Consider the following 19,031-nt stretch of genomic DNA (forward strand, 5'->3'; position numbering starts at 1 on the left):
AAATTGAGTTATCTGTAGTGAGGTGGATGGACCTAGAGTCTGTCATACAGAGTGAAGTAAGTCAGAAAGAGAAAAACAATACCATATGCTAACACACATATATGGTATCTTAAAAAAAAAACGGTTCTGAAGAACCTAGGGGCAGGACAGGAAGAATAAAGATGCAGACGTAGAGAATGGACTTGAGGCCACAGGGAGGGGGAAGGGTAAGCTGGGACGAAGTGAGAGAGTGGCATGGACATATATACACTCCCAAATGTAAAATAGATGGCTAGTGGGAAGCAGGCACATAGCACAGGGAGATCAGCTCGGTGCTTTGTGACCACCTAGAGGGGTGGGATAGGGAGGGTGGGAGGGAGGCGCAAGAGGGAGGGGCTGTGGGGATATATGTATGTGCATAGCTGATTCACTTTGTTATACAGCAGCAACTAACACACCATTTTAAAGCAATTCTGCCCCAATAAAAATTAAACAAAACAGGCGATGGCAGTTCAGAGGCGCACCAGCCACAGGGCGGCCCACGCTCACGCTGCTCTCTCTACACCCCCGCAGGGAGCACCCCATCGGAGACAAGAGCTTCCAAAGCTACATCAGGCAGCAGTCTGAGACCCCCGCCCATTCCATGTGAAGCCCGCGGGACCCCCTGTCCCAGGATGGTGCCCTGAGCTGCGCCGGGTGAGCCCGTGTCCAGGAAGGAGAGAACACCGGACCAGAGGGCAGCTCCTCAGCTTGCAAGCCGACAGGGGTCGAGCTTGTGAACTTCTGAGGCTCCCGGGCCATTTCCGGGTGGCTGTGCACTTGATCACGCCAGTGGCAGGCAACCTGAGCTGGCCTTTCGGGAACAGGGTGCCAGCGACACTGCGGCCTGCGGAGCGTGTGCCCTGCGCCACGTGCACGTTTGTCTCTGCTGGTCTGTGGCGCCCGCGCCGTGGAGCCTCCGGCACTAACGTTCTGCTTCGACTCAGCGGGGGCGTTGTGAGCGTTATTCTTCTCCTGTGAGCCAGACGTCCAGACGGCCACCAGCACGCAGCCTCCTGGCTTCAGCTTTTGACATTTGTATCGGTCCTGGCCAGAGGGTCGGAACCGCACGGAGATCCCAGTTTGAGGATGCCCTCGCTCTTTGGGGACAGGGGGTCCTTTTGCAGAGAGATTTCCTAGGGGTCCCAGCCTTCGTTCCCGGGGTGGGAGCCCCCCTGCCTGCTGCTGATACGCATCCACGCAGCCGCCACGTCAAGCGAAGTTGTGTTGTTTGCTGTCAGTGGGGCTAAAAGTAGAATCCACGTTTGCCACCCTGGTGGGAGTTTGGGGAAGGTTGTAAAAATAGAAATGTGCATTATTTTCAAGCTGTTTTTCTTAATGTTTTTAAAGGACTGTTTTTAATTAGCTCTTTGATATAAAGTAACTCAGAACATCCAGGCCTCTATGTGCCTCCAGACAACAGAAAAGGGAGTGGTTGTGTCTCATGGCAGCCAAGTGCAGGTCCCCGAGAGAGAACAGGGAGGGAGGCAGGGGGAAACCTGGGCCCGCACTGGGAGGCTTGGGAGCGGACGCCAGGCCAGCGGCAGAGCTCGCCGTCTCTGAGGCCCTGGGGGCTGCCAGGGCTGCTGTGCTTTTGGGGCTGGGGGTCCTGACGAGCTTCTGCTGACTCCCCCGAAGGCCTTGGCTGTTGTTCAGACTCGAGATCTAGATGGCAGATGGTAACATTGCCTGTTGTCGCAAAAATGGTGGAGGAAAATGTTGCAAAAAAAAAAGCTCCGTATACGCAGCTCTGAGGCTGCTCCAAACTGCAGTTTTTAATATGGATTTGTAACTTAATGTTTCTGTTTATAAGATACTAATGATTTGGGATGTATTTTACTGGCCAATTAAAACAGACCTTTTATTCTTTCTGAGACTGGCTTGGTTCCACATGAGCGCCCACTGATAATGCACACGTGGAGATGGGGGTGTGTGGTGGAGTGGGGCAGGAGGGAGCTGGATGACATACCTGTGATGACAGGTGAGGTACCTTGACAACAAATGTGGTCCCTCTGATGATAGAGGGTGTCCCCCTGATGATAGGACAGGTCCCCCTTACAACAAGTGTGATCCCCCTGATGACAGGTGAGGTCCTCTATGACAGGTGAGGTCCCCCTAGCAACAGGTGTGGTTCCCGCTAGCGACAGGTGTGATCCCCCTGATGACAGATGTGGTACCCATGGTGACAGGTGAGGTCCCCCTAGCGACAGGTATGGTACCCATGGTGACAGGTGAGGTCCCCCTAGCGACAGGGTGATCACCCTGACGATAGGTGAGGTCCCTTTGATGACATGTGGGATCCACCTGACAACAGGTTTGGTCCCCTGACAACAGGTAAGATTCCCCTGATGACAGGTGGGGTCCCCCTAACGACAGGTGAGGTCCCTCTGATGACAGGTGTGATCCCCCTGATGACAGGTGTGGTCCCCCTGATGACAGGTGAGGTCCCTCAGATGACAGGTGAGGTCCCTTTGACGACAGGTGGGATCACTCTGACAACACATTTTGTCCTCTAACGACAGATGAGGTCCCCCTGATGACAGGTGTGGCCCCTCTGACGACAGGTGAGGTCCCGATGACAGGTGTGATCCCCCTGATGACAGCTGTGGTCCCCCTGACGACAGGTGAGTTCCCTCTGACAACAGGTGTGGTACCCCTGATGACAGGAGATGTCCATTTGACGACAGGTGGGATCCCCTGATGACAGATGAGGCCCCTCTGACGACACGTGAGGTCCCTATGATGATAGGTGAGGCCCCCAGGACGACAGGTGAGGCTCCTTGGATGACAGGTGAGGTCCCTCTGGTGACAGGTGAGGTCCAGTTGTGGGGCTTTGGGTTGTGCTGGAAACCACAATGCTTCTGGGATGGAAAGGTGTGGAGTGGGGGCCCTGTGAGGGCCATGGGGACCTCAGGGCGGACAGAGACGGCGTCAAGCTCAAGGAGGGTGGGAAAGGCAGGGCCCCTCGCGTCTCCGAGGACTCAGCAGCGGGGTGTGTGCTCGAGGGCCAGACACAGGTCAGTGTCCCGAGGGAGCGGGGACAGGAGGCCGGTGGCCCGAGGGGAGACAGAGGGAGCTCAGTGCCGTTGAGCAGATATGGCTGCTCCCCTCCGAAAGGGGGGGAAGGAGCTGGGTGCACAACATGGGGGACGCGCCCCGCCTCCCAGGGAAAAATGCCTCTTCTCCTTTCTCCTGTCTTTTCTCCATTTGGTTTCCACTCAGTTGTCTTTTTACTTCCAGCCCCAGTCGCTCGGCCGCCTGGTGTGAGAGAGTCGTGGGGGGAGGGGTGGGATCTGGCTCTGGGGAAGCCGGGTCAGGCCTTCAGGGGTGCCGCGGCCCTGAACCGAGGACAGTAGTGATGAGCGTCCTTCCCAGGTGCACGTGGACTGGGGAGGAAAGTGCTGTTCTGCTGCTCTCCGGCTCCCCCTGTCTGCTCTGGGTGGGGGCCAAGGGGTTCAGACGCCCCGAACACGAGCGTCCATGGCAGGGCCGCAGGGCGGCTCCCAAGGGCCTGCGCAACACAGATTCACACGCAGGACCAGGCCCAGCGGAGAGAGTTGGGGCTGGCGGGGGCAGATAACGAGCTCTGCCCATGTCGGGGTATGTGGGAGGACTGAAAAGAGAACACCTGGGAGAATGAGGACCCAAAGCCCCACTCCGAGGACCCCAATCTTTTGCGACCCCAGTCTGTGCCCACTGACTTTCTCCAGCCCACCTGTTACCCCAAGAGGGAGCTGGTTCAGCTGCCCGCCTCTATCCGTGTCCCCCCGAGGCACAGAGCCTCCGAGCAGCCTCCAGGGCGGCCCCTGCACCGGCCCCCGGCTGGCGGACCCGAGGGCTCCCGGGAGCTTAGATGCCATGAGCTTGTTTAGGGAATGGAAGTGCACGTGGAAAAAGGGAGTTCGTCACTTGTACTTCATTCGGAACATTACGACACACCTAGTGCTGTCGGCTGGGTCCTCAGGAAACACCTGCTCTGATTTTCCCCCGTGGTCCCAGGTGATAAGAAAAAATTGTGTTGAATAGATTATCAGAAACTTTCTGTTAGGCTGTGTTATAGGCTGAACTGTGTCACCCCAAAATTCATGTGTGAAGTCCTGGTCCCCAGGACCTTAGAAAGTGACTGCCTTTGGAGATAAGCCTTTAAAGAGGTGATTAAGGTTACATGAGGTCACTAGGGTGGCCCTGATCCAGTCTGACTGCTGTCCTTTTAAGAAGAGGAGGTCAGGACACAGACACGCACAGAGGATGACCCCGTGAGGACACAGGGAGGAGACGGGCATCTACGCACCGAGGAGAGCAGCCTCAGGAGGCCAGCCCTACCCACGCCTGGACCTCAGACCTCCAGGCTCCTGACCCAGAAAGCGAATGTCTACTGTGGAAGCCGCCCGAGCGAGCCTTTGGTCACGGCAGTGTCAGCAAACAGCTCAACTGAAAACGCAGAGAAGGGTTTCCTCGGCACAGTCAGAGGTACCTGTCCGCAGACGGCTGCCCTCCGAAGCTGCGTTTGCGTGAATCTCCCCTCGTCTGGAGGGGGAGGACGCAGGACGCCACCCAGGGCCCAGGCCGCCAAGTGGACTCCCCGCCGCGACCTCCGAGTCCTTCGTCCCTGCTAGGAATCGAGAGATTCGCCTGAAGGCTCAGCAGACCCAACACCAGAAGCGCCTGCAGAGCCGCATGAAGGCCCCTGGCCGCCTGGCCCTTTGCCGTCTCTGCTGAGAGGCAGGAGGCCCTGGGAGGAGGCCACTCCGACCTAGGGCCGCGGGAAGGGCCAGCAGGCTGGCCTCTGCCTCTGCAGTGATGTCACAGGGGCCACCTAGCAACGGGGCCCAGGAACACAAGGGCAGCTCCCCGTGGAGGGGGTGGAAGCCATGCGCTCCGTCTGAGGGCTGCGTGAGAGCCAGCGTCCTTCTTCTTTCCCGTGGCCCGAAGGCAGGGAGGATGGAGAAGGACACCACGGCCGCACACAGGAGGCACCAGCTGGGCCCCGGGGCCCCTCCCTCGGCCGTGAGCCCCGGACACCTCAAGGCGGCCAGCGGGATGGCTGAGCTCCAGAGAAGCCGATGTGTGGGCGGCCTGCACCAGAAAGGGGACCCCCCGAGCTGCATCAAGACGCTGTGCAAGGAGCTAGGTAGGGCCGGGGGCAGGGCGGGGCAGACTGCTCTCCCCGGGCCAGCGAGGGCCACACACCCACCCCCCACCCCGGACCCACTGCCCCTGCCTAAGATCCTAAAGGCCAGGGTGGGGCGTGTCGGGCACTGAGGTCTGAGGGGGCAGAGCCAGCCTGGGACTGTGTGGGGACACCCCGGGGTCCAGCACGGGAAGTGTCTCAGGTTTATGAGGAGGCCCTGGGGTGAGCCCCAGTCCCGCTGCCAGAGCCAGGGCCCTCGCAGCCAGGGGCAGCAGTGAACCCACGGGGCTGGGGGCCGCCCGTCTGCTCGTCGCTAATGTGGCCTTTACGTTGTAAAGTGTGCACACTTACACCTTGTGTCAGCCACGTGTCCCACATGTTTCTGACCCTGCGAGCGGGCCATGGTGTGGCCGAAGTGGGGACGGGTGCCCGAAACGCCCTGGTCCTTATGTGGACCTGCCCCTGGAAGGTCAGCTACCCCAGGGCAGCGGGCCCGAGTTGGCGGAGAGACGGGGTGACTGCCAGTCGTCGGCAGGACCCCAGCAGTTGTGGTTCACACCAGCAAGTGCCCTTTGCTAAGACTGTCGTGTAGGAAGTCTAAGTGACTCTCTTAGGAAACAAAACACGGTAGGCGGGAAATGCGGTTTGCTTGTTCAAGCCCTAGGAGCGATTTTAAGAGGTCATTGTATAAAAATATTTGTTCTTCTCTCAGCTTAAAAATCCAAAGCTGTGTTATCTCTGGAGGAGGAGGGGAAGGGGGAGCCGGCGGTCACAGCACAGGGGCCGCTGCATCTCCACTACCTCCGACCGATAAAAGTCCAAGCACAGGGCTTCCCTGCTGGCGCAGTGAGAGTCCGCCTGCCAATGCAGGTGACACGGGTTCGTGCCCCGGTCCGGGAAGATCCCACATGCCGCGGAGCGGCTGGCCCGTGAGCCAAGGCCGCTGAGCCTGCGCATCCGGAGCCTGTGCTCCGCAACGGGAGGGGCCACAGCAGTGAGAGGCCCGCGTACCGCAAAAAAAAAAAAAAAAAGTCCGATTACAGCCACTCCTTCTCAGGCTCTCGGGAGGGCCGAGCTCCCCAGAGAGGAAACCAACCTATAACCTGCTCAGGAAATATTGCAAGTAGCCACAGTGTGTCCCCAGTAGTGCCGGCCACGGACCTTCCCACCCAGCACCGATGGGTTTGCCGAGGCAGGATGGAGGGCAGGGACGCACCGAGCGCTGCACTGCCAGCCGCCGTGCACACACCCGCCCCAGGCGCCAGGCCCGGTGGGGCTCCCGGACAGCATGGAGGGGATGCGCCGCCCGGAGCCGGAGCCACGCGGAACACAACTCGCTGTCTACATGGTAAAATGAGACGAGGTGCGGCCTCCCGAGTGAGGGCGGGGCACCCGCCAGGCCTGGGCGCTCACACTTGGAAGCAAGAGCCTGGAGGCTGGTGCCGCCGGGCCCGCAAGCGCCAAGGTGACGTGGACGCAGGAGGCGGGGCCGAGCGCCTGTGGGACACGCCCCCCAGCCGGGCGGGAGAGGAGTCCGTGCACGGAGGGTCCGCGCGAACCCGCGGATCCACGGCTGAGCTCGCGCCCGGGCCCTGAGCCTTTGCCTGGGACGCCAGACCGCAGCCGCCGGCCTCGCTGCCGCAGAGCCTCCGGGCCAGGCGCCCCAACGACGCCCCCACTGCAGGGGTGCGTCCAGGGCAAGGAGGGGGCTGTTCCCCGGAGGGGCTCCAGGCATCGGCGAACTGGGCCTGCTGAAATCCGCAAGGTGGAGGAGGGGGCGAGGGGCGCCCTGGCCGCGAGGTAGCGTCAGGCCGGTCGTGCAGCGGGTTCCCGCCCGTGTCGGCCCCGCCCCGGCCCGCGCCTGTCCCGCCCTCCGCTCCCACCGGCGCGAACCCCGGCTTCCGGGGGCGGCTCGCGGTCCAGACAGTGACCTGTGAGTGGTTTGGCGATCACTTGGAGGCCAGCTGAAGAAAGGCAGCAAAGGAAATAGTCTCTTCGCGTGCGGGGGCAGCTTCTGCCCGGCCTGCTACTCCTCCCGGAGCCACGCACGAGCCCAGCCTGGAGCCTTACGGGCTGAGCCCTGCAGGTGCGCCCAGAACCCCGAAGAAAGCAGGGCCTTTCTTAGAAAGCGGACAAAGGGGGAACCCGCGAACACACTGATATTTTTACTTTATGATAACGAGGCACTGGGGGCAGGTGTGTGTTTCTCATTCCACAGCTGCTTTGGAGCAAAGAAAAACCAGGCTCTCTTTTTACTGATTCTTTCCTTCCTGCCAAATACACGTTACAGGAAGGAGCAGGTTTGAAGATCTATCTGGAGCGGCCCTGTGTCTTCTAAAAACGGACACACTTGCACACATACACAGACATGCACAAGCACACACGTGTGCACACACGTAGGGGCTGCTGAAGATTTTCTGGAAGAAGCCCACGGTAGATCGCTGCCAGAAAACCACTGAGCCGAACCATCCGGGCCCTTCCATCTGAGGTCGACGCAGCGCCCTTCCTGCTGAGAGCTGCCAAGTTCTGAAATAGTCTCTGAAGACCCAAGGTCGCCTCAGCCTTGGCCTTCAGGGCTTTGTTTCTAGGTGGCCAGGGCCAGCCTGGGGATGGCGGCACAGCCGCAGGTCAGCAGACGTCCCGGAGCCCGTGTGCGAAGAGGATGCACAGCACCTAATTCTCACCCACAGGGAACTCAGACCAGAGACAAGGAAAGTGTGTGGACGACCCCGCCCAGGGCGGGGGCCAAGTGCCGGGGAGAATGGGCGTGACGGAAAGCTCCCTCCAAGGAAAGTTGCTTAACACTGGGCAGGGGGCCCAGGTCCCCATGAAGGATGGCGCTGGAGGACGGCAGGGGTCGGGGGACACGGTCCAGGGGAGGGACAGCATGCAAGACAGCGAGGACCAGCGAAAAAGCAGGAACAGAAAGCAGGGCACCTGCCGGAGCCGGGCCCTCACCCCCTCTGTCCAGCAGGTATCCCCGGCCCCGAGGCCTGTGAGCTGAAAGGATCCCGAGTAGCTGATCTGGCCACCAAATTCTGTAGGAAGTCCTCCGGGATAGTGGCTTGCAGAGGCATCCTGCTAGGTCTCCTGTCAAAAACATTATTTAAAGCTTGGAGTCTCCCTGGGGCGGTGTTTTCATCGGGGCCAGGGGCCCAGGCTGTGTGTCAGGCTGTGGGGTGGAAACCAGGCCGCTCTGGGGAGAGTCTGGAGCAGCTATGGGGACCGTCATCTCAGGCATCTTGGGCTCAGAGGTGACTGCACAGAAAGGGGACCTGGAGCGTCTGCGACTTCAAGACCCCTCCCTCGGGGGCCTTCTCTTAGGTCCCAAAGGGATAGGAAACCCCCTTGAGGTCTGCGACCTGCGAGAAGCAGAAGCCTGCGTTTCACCAGGAAACCCCAGTGTCCTGCTCAGAGCTCACAGCTCACAAGGCTCACGCTGTCTCGCCGAGGTCACCAAAATGCAGCTTCCCATAATAGTTTACTGACAACTGCTCCATGCATGAGCCCGGGTCTGGATCCTGTGCCCCTTTCTCCTCACCTGACAAAGACCTTTCCCAGCCAGAGGACTCCCACCGCTGGCAACGCCCCTCAGAGGAGCCAGGAGGAGCGTCCTGGAGGGTGTGGTGTGGTTCAGATCTCACCTCCGGGGCTGGGTCGCCGCCCCCCGCCCCACACTGGCCCTCAGCTTCTGCTGCTTCCAACCCCACCTGCTGCCACCAGGAGGACGCAAGGGGTCCCTGCGCCTGGCACAGTGACAGTAGAGGCAACGCCAAGGCCTCCCGCCGCGTGCCACGGAGCGGGCAGAGGCCCTGCGGTCTCTGTCGGTCTCTGCCCTTCGACGGCCTGCACCGGCCTGCAGAGGGCTGATGTGAAGAGTCGGGGCGGGCGGCCTCCTGGGCCGGGGATGCGTGAGAACGCCGGTCAGAACTGGGGCGGCAGCGCCCACACCCCGCAGGTGGCCCGTCAGCATCCTCGCAGGCTGACGACAGACCCGCTGCTTCCTCCTCAGAGCCTGAAGGTCATGGGAAGGACCTCAGAAGCGACACGGAAGATGCCCACTGGTGAGTGGCCTTGTCCAGCGGAGGCAGCTGTGCAGAGCCGTGCGGAGAACACGGCAGGCCGGGGTGGGAGTGGGCGCCAGCGTTAAGACCTGGCGGGGGGAGGGGGTGCTGAGGAAGGCCAGGGCGTCCGGAGAAGACCTCGAGGCTCAGACGGGAGGGGCGGGGGTCGGTGACCCAGGGGGTTCGCAGGGCCTCAAGCAGCCCCCTACCAGCATCCCCCCGGCCCAGCATCTTGGGGCCGGCGCCTATCGCTGCAGACCTTCCCCCTCGGATCCCCGGGCAGAAGGCATCTCGCCCGAGAGCCTGCCAGGGCTGCCGGCGTCCCTTGTGTTGGGGCAGGTCGGGGTGACGGCTCCTCAGGGAGGTCAGCTCAGCAGCACTGCCGCGTCCTTCTCCGCTCTGCCCACCCCTCTACCCGGGTCTGCCTCGCCCACCGCCCGCCAGCCCCGCCCTGCTGACCCAGGGGCGCCGGTGCCCAGGAGGGAGGAAGGTGTCGTCTCAAAGTCCCGCTTGCACCCGCTGCAGCCAGGCAAGCCCGGAGGAGCAGCGCCAGGACGCCGCTGGGCAGGTGCGGGGGCGTTGGAAGGAGGCGGAGCCCGAGGCCAGCGGCCAGGAGGAGCCGGACGGCAGGGAGGGCGCAGACAAGCGCGCCCTGGAGGCCGAGGTCAGGCCGTGGTCCTTTCACGTGCACGCGCTGCCGGCCCTGCGCGTTGGAGTCCTGCCTCTGTTTATCCGTTCGGTGTCTTCTTACAGGAAGGGGAGCCAGAGTCCGTACAGCTGGGTGACCTCCTGGAAAAAGAGGCAAGAGCTCTTCACTTTAGTAACAGAAGTCAGAGGGGAGGCCTGTCAGGCACAGTCCTGCCGAGGACGCGCGGGCAGCACCAGGCCCCGCCTGAGCTGCCTCAGCGCCCAGTCTGTGCTCCTGGCTGGCGCCAGGGCACCTTAACCCCGGCTTGCCAAACAGCACAGCTGCTGAGGGAGCGGGGGCCCCGACAGGAGGTGACCCTCAGCTTGCCCTTGTCAGGGAGCCCCAGCCCCGGCCCGCCGCAGCCCAGGGGCAGCGGTGCTCACAGGACCCTGTCCAAGAGAGGCTTTCCTTCCCCTTCCCCATCCGCGTGCAGGGGTGGAGGGGAGCTGGGCTTGGCCTGCATCCAGGGCCCCTGGGGTCCCCTCCACTCCCCAAAACACTTCTCCCATTGTTGACTAAACTGCTACCACTGGGCGAAGCCAAGGTGCCTGGTCAGAGACCTGGGGGCCGCTGCACCTGAGCCCCCCAGGCCTTCCCAGCTCACTGTGTGTCTCTGCAGCTCGGGCAGCGGGGCAGGGGGTCTGCAGAGGCAGAGCTCAGGCGCTGCCCAGATGAGCAGGCCTGCAGTGGGCCTGGAGGGTCCACCCAGCTCTGGGCATCACCGGCCCTGATTCTCAGGGGGCAAAGCCGGGGGAGACCCTCTGAGTTCTCAGGGACCTGATGGGAGGTGAGCAGGGAGGGTTGGGAGGCCACATCCCTCCTCTCCCTGTGCCAGAGGGCACCTTACCAACCAGTGTCAGCAGGTCCCACCACAGACTGCCAGTGTCTGGTGGGCTCAGTGTAACGCCCAGACCCTGGCCACCACTGGCCCAGAGCCCACGCTCCCTCCCAGGAATCTGTGTGCCTTCCTGGCTCACCCAAGCCCACCATCCACGCCTCTTTGGTTTCCATCCACAGAAGCCATCTGTGTTTGTGGACGTTGATCTGGGAGACGGATCAGAGGAGGTAAAAAAAACCCAAAGTTCACAAAGCCAAACCACCCACCGGGAAACGCCTTGCTTGGAGCCATGCGGCATTCCCAGGAGCTTGCCCCGGGCATGGGTGTGCTGGAGGCTGAGGCAGAGATGGGGCCCCAGGGTTTGGAGACTGGCCAGGGGACCAGAGAGCACCTCGCTTCTTTCTCATTTTCCCTCACGCCAACCCACACACATTCCTGCACCTCCATAGATTCCAGGGCCTGGGTCAACCCTCGAGGTACCCAGGGGCCCTGAGAACCTCTTGTGAGATTGTGCTGGGGTGGTGAAAGGGCACAAGCTGAGGAGCTGGGAGACCCAGCCTCCACAGCTCTCCAGTGAATGCTCAAACAAGTCACCATACCTCTCCATGCCTCAGTTTTCTCACCTGCAAAATGGGGATCTTAGTAGCACCCACAGTCCAGCGTTGTTTTGTGACACCCTCAGAACACTGCCTGGTACCCAGGAAGTGCCAGCATTAGATATCATCTTCACCACCACCACCACCATCACCATCATCACCATCATCACCACCACCATCATCGTCACCATCATCACGTCTTCACCATCATCACCACCATCACCATCATCACCGCCATCATCACCATTTTCTGTAAAAGGAAGTGGTTAACCCCATGGCCTGATTGGGCCTTTCCAACACAAATATTCTCCATTTCTCTGCTATAGTGAGCAGCCATCTCTTCGGAAGTTTTTTGAAATTCTCTCCTGGCAAATGTAAGCCCCTACCCGGGGGTTGCTTTTTTCCAGATCGCACCTTCTATATCTGCCCTCAGAACATGCTGTACGATGAAGAGAGCTGGTTATTGACCGCCTCCACACACAAGGCTACCTCGGGGCACCACAGGCTTCAAGGACTCATGAAGAATCAGTCAGGGGCAGAGCTGGGACTTAGGGTCCAGGTCTTCTGACCTACAGTCCAGGGGTCATGGTAGCTCACATCCAGGCACAGTTCCTTCGTCAGGGTCCCCTAGTTAGAAATTCCCACTTGACGGTGCCCCGTCTTGTGGGAGGATGCTCAGTGCAGTCTCCACGCCCCACCTCATCCTTGGGCAGGTTCAGCAGGTCCGGCCCTGGTCCCTGTCATGACCCCCTCGCCTGTCCCCTCAACTACTCCCACCACATCCCACAGGTGATCACATGTGCCATGAAAGAAGAGAAGCGGTCCCAGACGGACATGGGGGATTTGTCAGAGGACGAGTGAGTGAGGGGTTCACACTGAGGAAGGTGGGAGGCTTTTCCTCCATCAGGGTTTCTGGTGGGCAGAGCGAGCCCCGGGCTTTCGATTCCTCCTGGGCACACGCAGAGATCCAGGCATTTACTGCAGCTAGAGGGGTGAGGCAGGATCCCCATGAGTCCCACCTCACCCCTAGCTAGACCCCTCTCCCCACCCTGTCAGCCAACAAAAGGGCCAGAGTAGGAGGGAGGGAAAGGTGGGAAGAAGAAGAGGGGGTGAGAGTGGGAGGGTCTCCTCTCTGTGCAGCTCCGAGGTCGCAGCCCTTGGTCCGGCAGGCAGTGGGGGGACCCGTCACACGTGGCTGCTGGCTCAGCAGGGTAGAGGGACCTGGGGCCGGGGGCGGGAGACGTTTGTCCTGACCGCCTCCACCCTGTGGGTAGAGATTGTGAGGCTGCGAGCGCCTGGGAGCAGGTGAGACGCTCGCCCAGGGCCGTGGCTCTGTGGCATTTTAAACAATACAGAGAAACACAAAGGAGAAAACAGCAATTTGTCCCCTTTCCACCAGAGTCGGAATTAACAACCACGTCAACGTCTTGGCTAATTTGCTTGCACGGTTTTTAAAAGAAAAATTTCTCTATTTACTTTGTAAAACCGATACGCGGTCATTTAAAATAAATGAAAATGTGAGATAGCCCAACACAGAGGAAAACTTTTAAATCTGCGAGTGCCACCTCGGAAACAGTGGGGACTTCATGGGAGCACGTGGCCCCAAAGGAAGATCCGCACCGCGGGAGAACAGGGCCTTCGGGCCATTGTGGGTTGCCAGCTGTGAACGTTTATAGCATCACAGCCCTTCGCTTACTTGGCAGTCGCTGTTACTGCCTTTCCCCAGGTTGTGTGTTTTGGAGGAGAGCGTTCCTGTTAGGAAGTGTCACCCCATGTCTCTCCTGATCTCTGCTCACACAGCCGGCCGTGTGGCTTTCACCAAGATGTCAGGACTGGCCGGCACGCCCCCAAATCTATGCTTGGGGAATTCCCTGGTGGTCCAGCGGTTAGGTATCCGCGCTTTCACTGCCAAGGGCTCAGGTTCAGTACCTGGTTGGGGAACTAAGATCCTGCAAGCTGCATGGCATGGCCCAAAATAAAAAATTTTTTTAATTTAAAAATTAAGAAAAATATTAAACCAAACCTATGCTTGACATGGGAAGGTCTTTCCTAAGCAGACATCTGTTTTTCTCATTAATTCTTGATTGGTGATGGATTCGGCCACACTGGACGCAGCCTGGCAGCTCCTTTTCTGCCCCAGGCCAGGCGGGCCCAGGCCCACCCTCTCGGCCTCTGGTTCCGGCTCCCCACCGCCCGTGCTCAGTCACCCCAGAGAACCTGCAGACGGGCCGTGCCCAGGAGCCAAGCCTCAGCTGCTGGAGGCTGCTTGGCCAGCAGGACAGGGTCTGCTCCACAGGGGCCTGGCCTGGACATTTGCCGGGCAGGGCCACCTGTCTGCCCTGCTCACCTGCAGCCTCAGTTTCCCTCAGAGCTAAGCCGCCTCTATCCAGCCAGCACCCTAGGGCACCCAGGCACTAGCAGCCCGTTAGCCACCCGCTGGAGGGCTTTGGCACTGAGCCGTGGAGGTCCCTGCGAAGGGAAGGGGGCCACCTCGTCCCAGAGCCTCGGTTGCAAGCGGAACCCCCAGAGCCCACGCACCGGGACAGGCACGGGCTGCGATGCTCGGGAAACGCTGGGCTGGGCACCGTCCACCTGCAACGCCTCTTCGGAGCCGGGCAGGGGAGGGAGGGCAGCTCGGCTCTGCTGACCTTCAAGGTCTGCTGTGCTCAAGGGGTCCCTCCTGGGCTGGAGACACAGGGGTGGCGGTGGGAGGGCAAAGCCCGGCTCTGCACCAGCCGGGAGCCCCGCTGGCCTTGGCAGGATGGGGCGGGGGCAGCTCTCTCACCCGCCCACCCTGCCCCACTCTGTCTCCAGGATCGGGACCAGCTGGGTGTGCTGCATCCCATACTCCACCAGGAAGAAGGTGGAGGAGAGCTCATAGCAGCCGGAGAAGGTAGTTCACGGGCCGAAGTGGGTGCCTGGAGGGGCAGGAAGTAGAAAGGGGGCGGGGACCAGGCCGCCTCCTGGGTCCCACCCTAGCCCTGCCCCCTCTGGCCAGGGGTCTAACCGAGGTCTCCATCTGTCTCCTAGGGTCGGCCAGGCCGGGAGGGGCGAGGGACGAAGCCAGCGGCCCTGAGAGACGCCACGCAGACCTGGTGCCGTGACCGCCCCGCGTGTGGCGTCCCCACCACTGCGAAGTGATGATGCCACCTTTAAAAAGGGCTCAGTAAAGCACGAACGGAAGGCGTTGTCCCTCTCCAGGGGCCCCATCCCTTCTTTCCACACACCCTGCCCTGTGAAATGTAAGTTAGGGGGAGATGCAGCTCAGGGATGGACGGCACAGGTGGCCACAGCTCCCAGGTCAGTGGTCGCGCAGCCCCGCACTCAGCCCCAACGAGGGCTGCCACCAGGGTACGGTGGGACCCCAGGCATTGGTCCCCAAGCACCAGGGGCAGGCGTCCTTGCAGCTGGAACTGGGAGCCTCGAGCGCCACGTGGAGGAGATGAAGCCGCAGGGAGATGCTGCTTGTGGGAGCGGGGAGGGGCGTCAGGGGTCGGGGAGCCGCACCAGGGAGACCCGACGGGCTTCGAGGCTCCTCTGTTCAACCAGCTGAGGCTCTGCAGCCTGTCCCAGGCCATTCCTGTGGTTCAGCCCAAGACTAAGGACGCGGTGGCCCACGGGCCCCCAGCAGCAGGCACACTTGCGCGTTCTCACCAGGCACACCCTCCTGAGCAAGTGCCCCCTGTCCCTGCCCGCTGGGTGGCAGCTCCTGGCTCCGGCACCTGGCCCCCGAGTAAGGCACCGAGAGGAGCTTCCGGAGAGTCCGCCGGAGGAGGCTGTCTGGGCTGCAGTCATTTTACCGGTCCCTCTGCTCCCGGGGCTCAGCCACAGCGGGCCAGGAGGGTGACCGGCCCCCAGCCGGCCCTCGCCCTCGGTCTGTCCGTGTCCACCTCTGGCCGCCACGGACAGCTGGCCTCGTTCAGAGCCACGTGCCGCCTGTCTGGCCATGGAGGGGCCCCGGGGGGGGCAGGGCGGCCTCACACGTGTGCACAACCCGGCTGGCTTGGCGGTGACCTTTCACCTCCCGTGTCGGCTGGGGTGCCTGCAGGGAGCTGGTCCGGGCGGCGCCATGGGAACCTGCAGGGCCGGCTGCAGGTGTGGAGGTGGCGGCTCCTGTCTCCTGCCCACGGGCCAGGCTCCAGCCCGGCGGGTGGACGCGGCCCTGGGGGCCTCCGCTCTGGCGCCCCCAGGCCCGCCGAGGCCCATAGAGCAGGCGCTACCCATGGAGCCCGACCACAGCCCTGCGTCGCCCACCTCTGCATCCTGCCAGGCAGCACGCCAGTCCCAGGGGTGACGAGGGCGTGATGCGGGCCTTGCGGATTTAAAAAGAGCCGACGACCTGGAGGGAAGCTGTACAATCTAGGGCAGTAAGAACCATTAGCTCGCCGTTGGCAGCTCAATGCGCTCACGTCAGACCAGGAGGGAAGCCGGAGTCTCCAGCCTGAGCCGCCCTGGTGGCCGGAGCTGCTTCTGCCCATCGCGCTGCTTGGAGCTCGGCAGGGGGCCAGCCTGGCCTTTGTGGCCTGCAAGCAGAAGACGGGTGTTTACATTTAGGGAGGGTTGCCCCCCAGCCTCCCCCTGCTCGGAGGCCCCAGTCCTCAGGGTCCCCCGACTCAGCCTGCAGGGGCGCCTATGCAAGCTCACCAGACGCTGGGCCCCCTGTCGCCTGACCCAGCTTCCTCCTCCGTCCCCGCTGGCCCCCCAGCTACTCAGACACCAGTGAATGAGAGGCCGCAGGGCCCCCCCCAACCCGGGGCAGGGACAGCCCCTACACCTCTGGCGGACGCCAGCCGCACACTGGCGCCTGTCTTGCCTGGGCCCCAGAGCACCACGCCAGTGCCTCCTGCTTGCTTCTCCCAATAGTATTCTCCCCCAAATCACATATGCGTTTTCGCTGTGGGAAACGTGGGAACCAGCAAAAAGCATTTAGCCTGTCATCTCGTCAGATTACCTCCAGATTATCACTGTTAGAATTTCCATCTATTTCTCTTGAGTGTTTCCTCTCTCTTGATGTATGTAGAGAGAGCTATATGTGGAGATGGGTAAATAAAGCTTTTTTACAAAATTGGCGTCACACTGCACCAGTTGTTTTGTTTTTTTTTTAACAGGTTTTCCTTCCGTCATAAGCCCTTTCCCCAATATCACCGTAAATGTTTGCTGAAAGCCTACCACGTGCCAGGCACCGTTCCAAGTGCCGGGGACATGGCGACGGTTGAACGAATCCTGGCCTCGCGGAGCTTCCATTCCAAGGGGGAAACGAGAGTGGGCGTCCAGTGCGTCTTGCTTTATCTGCACGCAGCCCCACAAAAATGCGCTCCATCGGGCTTCCCTGGTGGCGCAGTGGTTGGGAGCCCACCTGCCGATGCAGGGGACACGGGTTTGTGCCCCGGTCCGGGAAGATCCCACATGCTGCGGAGCGACTGGGCCCGTGAGCCATGGCCGCTGAGCCTGCGCGTCCGGAGCCTGTGCTCCGCAACAGGAGAGGGCACAACAGTGAGAGGCCCGCGTACCGCAAAAAAAAAAAAATGAGCTCCATCATCTGAAAAGTGATGCTCCAGGGCCACACCTCCCAGGGCACTGTGCATACCTGCTAATGAGCACGCAGAGTAATGTGAAACGTGGATGGCGGGCTGGGCGAGGAAGGGGCTCGGGGAGCGTGCGGCGAGCAGCGGTGACCACGTGACACCTCAAGACGTTTGGCGAGTCTCACTTCACTGATTCTACAAGGTGGGCCCTATTATGGTCCCGATTTGGCAGCAGGAAGGCCGGGTGTTGCGTGTGGAGAAGGGTCAATAGCATGGCGCCGCCCACCGGCTGCTGCCCTCAGAGGCCGCCGTGCCCACGTGCCAACCAGCGTGTGCTGTTGCTGCTGCTGCCGTCGATTCCTGGTCTTTTCCTGCTGCTCCAAGGACTTGGACGTGAAAGAGAGGCGTCCCCGCCCTCCCTGATCCCGCCTAGAACGGCAGCCGCGCTTGCCTCGCACGCCCCCTGGTGGCGGGATGGCGCCCTCACAGCCTCTCTCTGTTTTTCAGTAGGGAAGTCATCCTCCCAGACCTTTCACCAGGCGGCGGCCCATCTGAAGAAGCAGCCAGAATGTGAATGCGGTGGTGGCCGTCTGTTGTTGGGCAGAGTGAGGCCTGACCCAGGCCCCGTGTGCATGGCCACCGCGCCCTCCAGTCCAAGGCATGTAGCTTACACGCAGCCCGGCGGTCAAGTGTCCTGGCCACTGACCCTCCCTGCACCATGACCTCGCGACCCATGACCCCACGAGCTCTGTAGGACAAACAGACCTGCACCTCTGTCTAGAGTCCTGGGCGCCTCCGAGGGTGGACGACATTTGGCTCATGTGGAAACCCACCCCCCAAATAGATGCTTCCCGTGATGCCCTGACGTACTTCACCCAGCAAAACACAAGCGCAAAGGTCACTCACACGGCAGCATCCTGAGGCCCCTGTGCCCAGTATCCCTCCAGTGTCCCCATGTCCCCAGGTGCCCTGAGTCTCTCTGGACTCCCTGGTGTCCCTGGTGACATCCGGCATGGAGGGCCCACTTGTAGGAGGGTGGAACTGAGTAAGGACGGCCTGGCCGCCGCGGGGAGGGGGGCACTTGCTAAGGCCTTTGGAGGTGAGAGGCTCACCGGAGCAACATGCAGAGCTTGTCAGGGCCAGCCCGGGCCGTGCAGTGGGAAAGCATCCCCTCCTGTCCCATGAGTTGTCCCTTCCCAGAGTGCAACCTGCCTACGGACTCTACCAGCTGCCTGGGAGAGGGGCGGGCAGGGGGCAGCCCTGAGGGCAGGAGAGGAGGGGAGCCCTGTCCTGGGCAGGGTCTGGGGGTGGGGGGACTTCAGCATTTACATCAAAGAGACAGTTATGTGCGCTGGGCTGCAGGAAGCCCAGCGAGGTCTGGCTGGACCCCCTCGGTCCCCCTCCATCTGCATGGACCTGGGATGCATCTTCAGAGGAGTGTGGTGCTCACAACGCAGGACGTTTCCTCCATGGACCCGGCCCGCTGTGACAGTCTGTGGGCAAAGGTCTTTCCGGTCCTGGTAAGCATGACTGTGGATCAGGGTCTTCTGTGTGGAGCAGGGTGTTCGGGAGCAGGGTGCTCGGAAGCCGGGGAGCGCGCCCTCGGGGCGACAACAGCAGCGCTTAGCTGGATGCCACTCTGATGGCGCCTGAGACCAGCCGGGGAGTGGAATGATCCCACTCTACAGACAGGAGCACTGAGGTTCACAGAGGCAGGGACGGAGGTTCCAAGGGTGCCGGGCAGTCGTCCTGCCCCACAGGCGGGAGCCCTGGCCGGTGTCAGGGCACATCCCACCCAGGGGGCCCAGACAGCCCTGCCACCCACAAGTTTCGTCTGCTCTTGGGGTCGGTGTGAGGGGCTGCCTGGTATTCCAGCTATGACTGTATCTGGACAGGTTTTTGAGAACTTCATGCCAGTTCTCGGGAGTCAGTGGTACCCCCAGACCCCACAGCGGAGCAGCCTGAGCCGGGGCTGGGGCTGGGGCTGGGGCTGCTCTCTGGGGCGTCCAGCGTCCCAAGACCTGACATTGGTTCCTGGGAAGGGCAGGAAGAGCTGTCAGTGCTGAGAGCCCAGACTTATGGAGCAGGGAGCGAGCCAGGAAAGCACAAATCACCCCCCGCCCGGGGCTCTGTGCTGTCCCTCCCCAGGCATGGAGCCAGCATGGGGCAGC

The 19,031-nt window shown here is 61.5% G+C and overlaps 2 protein-coding genes across 3 annotated transcripts in view; both read left to right on the forward strand.

Moving 5' to 3' along the window:
* Window positions 1-1,892, forward strand: part of RASA3 (RAS p21 protein activator 3) — an 89,234-nt gene extending 87,342 nt beyond the window's left edge. For both annotated transcript variants that reach the window (XM_022576682.2, XM_022576681.2), the window contains one exon: window positions 553-1,892. In XM_022576682.2, coding sequence (XP_022432390.1) covers window positions 553-628 — 76 coding nt within the window. In that variant the 3' untranslated portion in view covers window positions 629-1,892. The remainder of the gene's footprint in view (window positions 1-552) is intronic.
* Window positions 1,893-4,422: 2,530 nt separating this feature from the next.
* Window positions 4,423-14,239, forward strand: C18H13orf46 (chromosome 18 C13orf46 homolog). Its single transcript, XM_089899803.1, has 5 exons — window positions 4,423-5,149; window positions 9,162-9,213; window positions 9,739-10,154; window positions 11,895-12,192; window positions 14,150-14,239. Exons 1-5 carry the CDS (start codon window positions 4,819-4,821, stop codon window positions 14,214-14,216), a joined length of 1,164 nt encoding a protein of 387 aa, XP_089755929.1. The 5' UTR covers window positions 4,423-4,818; the 3' UTR covers window positions 14,217-14,239.
* Window positions 14,240-19,031: the final 4,792 nt, after the last annotated feature.

This window comes from Delphinapterus leucas, chromosome 18 (assembly GCF_059928025.1).
Source record: "Delphinapterus leucas isolate spDelLeu-1000000601 "Yukka" chromosome 18, BTC_Dleu_Yukka2, whole genome shotgun sequence".
NCBI classification, from domain to species: Eukaryota; Metazoa; Chordata; class Mammalia; order Artiodactyla; family Monodontidae; genus Delphinapterus; species Delphinapterus leucas.